Source organism: Salvelinus sp. IW2-2015, linkage group LG11 (genome assembly GCF_002910315.2).
Source record: "Salvelinus sp. IW2-2015 linkage group LG11, ASM291031v2, whole genome shotgun sequence".
In the NCBI taxonomy this organism is placed as follows: domain Eukaryota; kingdom Metazoa; phylum Chordata; class Actinopteri; order Salmoniformes; family Salmonidae; genus Salvelinus; species Salvelinus sp. IW2-2015.
In genome coordinates this window covers 15,100,472-15,108,722 of record NC_036851.1, presented here as the reverse complement: position 1 = coordinate 15,108,722, position 8,251 = coordinate 15,100,472, and the positions used below count along the sequence as shown (strand labels likewise).

Genomic DNA, 8,251 nt, shown 5'->3' with positions numbered 1-8,251 from the left:
TTCTTTCTGATGCAGCATCACTCTCCTTATTGGTCAAATAGCCCTTACACAGCCTGGAGGTTGTTGGGTCATTGGCCTGTTGAAAAACAATGATAGTCCCACGAAGCGCAAACCCGATGGATGGCGTATTGCTGCAGAATGCTGAGGTAGCCATGCTAGTTAAGTATGCCTGAATTCAAAATAAATCACAGACAGTGTACCAGCAAAGCACCCCACACCATCACAATAAATCACTGACAGTGTCACCAGCAAAGCAACCCCACACCCTAACACCTCCTCCATGCTTCACGGTGGGAACCACACATGCAGAGATCATCCGTTCCCACTACTCTGGTCTCACAAAGACTGGAATCAAAAATCTCCAATTTGGACTCATCAGACCAAAGGACAGATTTCCACTGGTCTAATGTCCGTTGCTCATTTTTCTTGGCCCAAGCAAGTCTCTTATTGTTATTGGTGTGCTTTAGTAGTGGTTTCTTTGCAGCAATTTGACCACGAAGGCCTGATTCACGCAGTCTCCTCTGAGAACAGTTTGAGTGTGAATGTCTGTTACTTGAACTCTGTGAAGCATTTATTTGGGCTGCAATTTCTGAGGCTGGTAACTCTAAATCTAATGAACTTATCCTCTGCAGCAGAGGTAACTTTGGGTCTCCTTCTTGTGGAGGTCTTCATGAGAGCCAGTTTCATCATAGTGGTTGGTTTTTGCAACTGCACTTGAAGAAACTTTCAAAGTTCTTGACATTTTCCAAATTGACTGACCTTCATGCCTTAATAATGATGGACCGTCATTTCTCTTTGCTTATTTGAGCTGTTCTTGCCATAAAATGGACTTGGTCTTCACAAATAGGGCTATCTTCTATATACCAACCCTACCTTGTCACAACACCACTGATTGGCTCAAACGCATTAAAGAAGGAAAAATTCCACAAATAAACTTTTAACTTTTAAGCCACACCTGTTAATTGAAATGCATTCCAGGTGACTACCTTATGAAGCTGGTTGACAGAATGCCAAGAGTGTGCAAAGCTGTCATCAAGGCAAAGGTGGCTGCTTTGAATATTTCTCAAATATAAAATATATTGTGTTACACTTTTTTTGTTACTACATGTTCCATATGTGTTATTTCATAGTTTTGATGTCTTTCACTATTATTCTACAATGTAAAAATAGTGAAAATAAAGAAACCCTAGAATGAGGTTTGTCCAAACTTTGGACTGGTACTGTATAGGTATTAAATATGGTACCTTAGATGACAAAATACATTAATATAACATTCAACAGGCTAATATCAAGTAATTGCTCATAGTATTGAGGGCTAATTCTTCATGTCTGGGTCTCCAGTACAAACACTTCACAGAGGACATCAGACCTGTCAGTACCGCTCTGTGGAGGTCTGGATTGGGCTGACTATGGCACTCCTGCAGACATCTGGAGCACAGCCTGCATGGTGAGAACCAGGAGCACCACATCCACCCTTATGACTGTCTATAATATCTATTACTAAAACTTAACATTTTCATACAGGCATTTGAGCTGGCCACTGGGGAATATCTGTTTGAACCCCATTCGGGGACAACTTCTCTCGAGAGGAAGTAAGCCTTGTTCTTTCTCCTCTGTCCTGTGTTTTTTCCTTGGTGATTGGTCTTGCTCATTAAAAAAAAGAAAGAAAATAAATGCTATACATATTTATTTCAACCAGCATAGTCCACATGTCTCCTTTCAGAATCACATTGCTCACATAATTGAGTTGCTGGACCCTTCCATCCAGGTTTGCCCTCTCAGGGAGAACTCCAGGCGATATTTCAATCACAAAGGTATATCTATCACAATGACTTGTGAAATGTTGTATACACAAATAGTTTCTGTAGCATATGATTCATATTTATGTGAAAGAGCACCCTTATTTAATTTCACCCACACAATGACTATCAAATTCCTTTTACATATCCTGTTCAGTCAATACTTAGTTTAATTATGTAAGACTCTTTCCCTTGTTTGCTAACAGGGCATCTGCGCGCATCTCAAGGCTGAAGCCGTGGAGTTTGTGTGAGATCCTGCTGGATAAATAGAGTGGCCACGGGAGCAGGCAGTCCAGTTCAGTCCCTTCCTCCTCCACCATGCTGGGCCCCTCCCAGAGAAGAGAGCCACCGCTGCCCAGTGTCTAAAACTCCTGGATCTCCTCATAGACATCATAACCTAGTGTTATTAGTGGTGGCTCTATCTACCATGTTACCTAGTGTCTGAACCCCTCTGGTATCCTCATGGACACCAGACGTCCCACCACTGCCCAGTGTCTGACCACCCTGGATTACATCATAGACAGCCGTCTCACGGAGCCACAGAGGTTACACAGGGTGAAGGTCCCTTATATATGATGATGATTTCAAGGGCAAATCCACCAATTTTTAAACCTCATGTCATTATCTCTAGCACAATACCAGTGTCTACATATGTGAATAATGTGTATTTCTACTTTTTGTAGAACAAAATATACATTTAAAAGTTAAACCCGATACATCATCAAAAGTTTAAACATTTTTTTTAAATGTGATTTTCTAACACTGTGAGATACACCGCGACGTGGGAGCAAAGACTTCCCTCTGACTAGAAACTTGTTGCAGGTTTAGAAAATCAGTTTCTCTTACAATTTAATCTACCCTGTGATGTCACAGAGAAGTCTTTTTTAGGACCTTATCATTTTAACACAGATCATAGAAACGTGCTGTTTTCACATACCGTATGTAGACACTGTTTGTGGCGGGTGATATAATTATGAGGTTGAAAGTGCAGAATTGCCATTAAGTGGAGGGGGGGGGGGGGTGGGTCCGATCGAAATGATATTCTGCATGTGCTATTTTTCTGTTTGCTCTGGGAGAGCAATCAATTATCATATATTTTGTCGGGTGATTTGAAGCGTTTGATGTGGAGAAAATAACTTTGATATGGAGAGATGACATGATGATGAAACAAATCCAGTTTATGTAAAACTGTCACTGTTTAATTTACAGCTCTCTTTAGATATTCATTTTGATATTCCACATTATTTCTGATGTGATGGCCTGTGTTCAGATTATTCAATTGAGCACATCAATGACCAAATCATAAAGAAGGCAAGACTTACTGGGAATACTGCCTTTTCAAAAGGACACTGGGAACATTACTCTTTGTTTTTGTCTTCTTTGAATAAATGTTATTTGTTTAACAAGGCTTTCATTATCTACCGCGTTTCTTAAAATAATGAATAGAAATCGGATTAGAATTAACGTTGTGTTAATTTACCAATTCATGCATGAATCATAATACTCTGATTCACGCTGACTCCTGTTATGAGACCTCGTGGAATGCCAGAAGAGGAGTGGCTTTCAAAGGGGATTAGGATACTGATGAGTAGGGTTCAAAACTACAGCCCGGTCACCCAGTCCATGCAAGGTAAGCCATACCTCCCCTCCTTTCATTGCTTCCTTCTGTGTTGTCCCTTATGATCTAACTTATGTGTGGGTAGGCTGTGAGTGTGTTGATGACTGAAAGTGGGTCTCTAGTGAGACCTCCACACCCCACTGGGCACACACTGGTTGATTCAACGTGTTTCCACATGTCAATGAAATGATGTCGACCAACGTGGACCAGATGTTAAATTGACGTCTCGTGCCCAGTTGGATTCCCTCTCTGTTCACACTAAGGGTTAGCTATAATTCAAGCAGCGGAAAGAGAGGGGGAGGTTGGCAAGTAGGGAGGGGTTTCTCGTGAAAATGTGCGCTGGTGTGTGAGACGAACTGTGCTGGAAGGTGTGAAACAGTTTTATGGCGAGAGAGTGGCATCAAGAAGGAGAAGTGTAATGGAAAAAGGAAGAATATCTCCATCCTGATTGGAGACTGACAAGCTTCAGATGTAAGTATAGCCATGTTATTTTGCCATTGACATGTCTTAATCTATCTTTGCATGCTGAAATAGTATAGTAAATACGGCTACTTTTTGCATGCTTCATTGTTGGTTTCAACTGTGGTTTCATAATAAACAGTGGCAGTAAATTTCTTCTCCTTTAAAAAGTTAAATTTTGCAGAGCATTCTGAAGTTTGACTGACTGAATTGTGTAGATTTCAATGGAACTGTTTAGATTCCATAATTACATCAGTGGGGATTGGGTAAATACGTGTGGCATGTTTTTTCTATCATCTGATTCGCATGCCCCTCTTCTCCTCATGATGTCTTGGAACGATCTTCAGAGTTGTTTTATTGAGCTCTCTCTTGTACACTGCAGTTATAATTATTTAGTATAAGCGGATGCTAATATTTGTCTTTATACATTTTATTTTGTCTTTATACATCCAAGCACCTTGAGGGTGTAATGCCCCAATGAAGCTGGTTGACAGAATGCCAAGAGTGTGCAAAGCTGTCATCAAGGCAAAGGGTGGCTGCTTTGAATATTCTCAAATATAAAATATATTTGTTTAACACTTTTTTGGTTACTACATGATTCCATATGTGTTATTTCATAGTTTTGATGTCTTCACTATTATTCTACAATGTAGAAAATAGTGAAAATAAAGAAAAACCCTAGAATGAGGTTTGTCCAAACTTTGGACTGGTACTGTATAGGTATTAAATATGGTACCTTAGATGACAAAATACATTAATATAACATTCAACAGGCTAATATCAAGTAATTGCTCATAGTATMGAGGGCTAATTCTTCATGTCTGGTCTCCAGTACAAACACTTCACAGAGGACATCCAGACCTGTCAGTACCGCTCTGTGGAGGTCCTGATTGGGGCTGACTATGGCACTCCTGCAGACATCTGGAGCACAGCCTGCATGGTGAGAACCCAGGAGCACCACATCCACCCTTATGACTGTCTATAATATCTATTACTAAGAACTCTAACATTTCCATACAGGCATTTGAGCTGGCCACTGGGGAATATCTGTTTGAACCCCATTCAGGGGACAACTTCTCTCGAGAGGAAGGTAAGCCTTGTTCTTTCTCCTCTCTGTCCTGTGTTTTTCCTGGTGATTGGTCTTGCTCATTAAAAAAAGAAAGAAAATAAATGCTATAATATTTATTTCACCAGCATAGTCCAATGTCTCCTTTCAGATCACATTGCTCACATAATTGAGTTGCTGGGACCCCTTCCATCCCAGTTTGCCCTCMCAGGGAGAAACTCCAGGCGATATTTCAATCACAAAGGTATATCTATTCACAATGACTTGTGAAATGTTGTATACACAAATYGTTTCTTGTAGCATATGATTCATATTTATGTGAAAGAGCACCCTTATTTTAATTTCACCCACACAATGACTATCAAATTCCTTTTACATATCCTGTTRAGTCAATACTTAGTGTAATTATGTAAGACTCTTTCCCTTGTTTGCTAACAGGGCATCTGCGGCGCATCTCAAGGCTGAAGCCGTGGAGTTTGTGTGAGATCCTGCTGGATAAATACGAGTGGCCACGGGAGCAAGCAGTCCAGTTCAGTGCCTTCCTCCTCACCATGCTGGAGCCCCTCCCAGAGAAGAGAGCCACCGCTGCCCAGTGTCTAAAACATCCCTGGATCTCCTCATAGACATCATACCTASTGTTATCTAGTGGTGGCTCTATCTACCATGTTACCTAGTGTCTGAACCCCTCTGGTATCCTCATGGACACAGAGTCGCCACCACTGCCCAGTGTCTGAACCACCCTGGATTACATCATAGACAGCSGTCTCACCGAGGCCACAGAGGTTACACAGGTGAAGTCCCTTAATATGATGATGATTTCAAGGGCAAATCCACCAATTTTAAACCTCATGTCATTATCTCTAGCACAATACCAGTGTCTACATATGTGAAATATGTGTATTTCTACTTTTTGTAGAACAATATCATTAAAAGTTAAACCCGATGCATCAATCAAAAGTTTAAACATTTTTTTTAAATGTGATTTTCTAACACTGTGAGATACACGGCGACGTGGGAGCAAGACTTCCCTCTGACTAGAAACTTGTTGCAGGTTTAGAAAATCAGTTTCTCTTAACTTTTTAATCTACCCTGTGATGTCACAGAGAAGTCTTTTTTAGGACCTTATCTGTTTAACACAGATCATAGAAACGTGCTGTTTTCACATACCGTATGTAGACACTGTTGTGGTGGCGTGATAATTATGAGGTTGAAAGTGGGATTGCCATTTAGTGGAGGGGGGGGGGGTTTGTGGGTCCGAATGAAATGATATTCTGCATGTGCTTTTTTCTGTTTGCTCTGGGAGAGCAATCAATTATCATATATTTTGTCGGGTGATTTGAAGCGTTTGATGTGGAGAAAATAACTTTGCTATGGAGAGATGACATGATGATGAAACAAATCCAGTTTATGTAAAACTGTCACTGTTTAATTTTACAGCTCTCTTTAGATATMCATTTGATATTCCACATTATTTCTGATGTGATGGCCTGTGTTCAGATTATTCAAATTTGAGCACATCAATGACCAAAATCATAAAGAAGGCAAGACTTACTGGAATACTGCCTTTTCAAAAGGACACTGGGAAAATTACTTTTGTTTTTYTCTTTCTTTGAATAAATGTTATTTGTTTATACAAGGCTTTCATTATCTACCGCGTTTCTTAAAATAATGAATAGAAATCGGYTTAGAATTAGACYTTGTGTTAATTTAGCCAATTCATGCATGAATTCATAATACTCTGATTCACCTGACTCCTGTTATGAGACCTCGTGGAATGKCAGAGAAGGAGTGGCTTCAAAGYGGATTAGGATACTGATGAGTAGGGTTCAAAACTACAGCCCGGTCACCCAGTCCATGCAAGGTAAGCCATACCTCCCCTCCTTTCATTGCTTCCTTCTGTGTTGTCCCTTATGATCTAACTTATGTGTGYGTAGGCTGTGAGTGTGTTGATGACTGAAAGTGGGCTTTCTCTAGTGAGACCTCCACATCCCACTGGGCACACACTGGTTGATTCAACGTTGTTTCCACATGTCAATGAAATGATGTCGAACCAACGTGGACCAGATGTTAAATTGACGTCCGTGCCCAGTTGGATTCCCTCTCTGTTCACACTAAGGGTTAGCTATAATTCAGCAGCGGAAAGAGAGGGGGAGGGTTGGCAAGTAGGGAGGGGTTAGTCTCGTGAAAATGTGCGCTGGTGTGTGAGACGAACTGTGCTGGAAGGTGTGAAACAGTTTTATGGCGAGAGAGGTGGCATCAAGAAGGAGAAGTGTAAGTGAAGAAAAGGAAGAATATCTCCATCCTGATTGGAGACTGACAAGCTTCAGATGTAAGTATAGCCATGTTATTTTGCCATTGACATGTCTTTAATCTATCTTTGCATGCTGAAATAGTATAGTAAATAGCGGCTACTTTTTGCYTGCTTACATTGTTGGTTTCAACTGTGGTTTCATAATAACAGTGCAGTAAATTGTCTTCTCCCTTTAAAAAGCTTAAGATTTTGCAGAGCATTCTGAAGTTTGACTGACTGAATTGTGTAGATTTCAATGGAACTGTTTAGATTCCATAATTACATCAGTGGGGATTGGGTTAAATATGTGTGGCATGTTTTTTCTATCATCTGATTCGCATGCCCCTCTTCTCSTCATGATGTCTTGGAACGATCTTCAGAGTTGTTTTATTGAGCTCTCTCTCTGTACACTGCAGTTTATAATTATTTAGTATAAGCGGATGCTAATATTTTGTCTTTATACATTTTATTTTGTCTTTATACATCTCAAGCACCTTGAGGGTGTAATGCCCACTGGAATATGCTACAGTTAATCCGCTTCATCAAACAATTMACTGTATATTTGCCATCAAATTAAGGCACTCTCTCAAAGCGCCTGACTACATTTCCAGAAGCTTTTATGTATGTAGCTACAGTACACGTGTAAGAAAGCCTAAGTAAAGATGGTCTCAGCCCAAGTGCCATGGGTTCTGTCTCACAGCTTGACCTGTTCTGCCCGTTGCTATGCAACACAAAGCCCATCTCGAGGCATTACCTCCGCTCAGCCTCTCCTGGGCTTATAGACATGAGTTGCATTCTCTATGAAAGGTTCAAGAGTCCACCCCCCCACCCCCCGAGAGTTTTCAGAGTGAAATGACAGTGTGTGTGCATCCCTTTAGTGCAAACAACGCAATTATCACAACATGTAAGTTGTAATATGTTGTTTGGGGGGGGGGGGGGGCTTGGCTTCCACAGTGATTTTCCCATGCACTGCTACTGATTTTGCATGGTTAATATTAATCTATATGAGAGGTTATAGA

The 8,251-nt window shown here is 40.7% G+C and overlaps 1 protein-coding gene and 1 pseudogene across 1 annotated transcript in view; both read left to right on the top strand.

The window, feature by feature from the left end:
- The window catches only part of LOC111969866 (SRSF protein kinase 3-like), a 26,219-nt pseudogene extending 18,158 nt beyond the window's left edge, over nucleotides 1–8,061 (top strand).
- Nucleotides 6,758–8,251, top strand: part of LOC111969865 (catechol O-methyltransferase B) — a 9,219-nt gene continuing 7,725 nt past the window's right edge. The window contains exon 1 of the mRNA XM_070445818.1: nucleotides 6,758–6,803. Within this exon, the coding sequence (XP_070301919.1) occupies nucleotides 6,758–6,803 (46 nt within the window). The remainder of the gene's footprint in view (nucleotides 6,804–8,251) is intronic.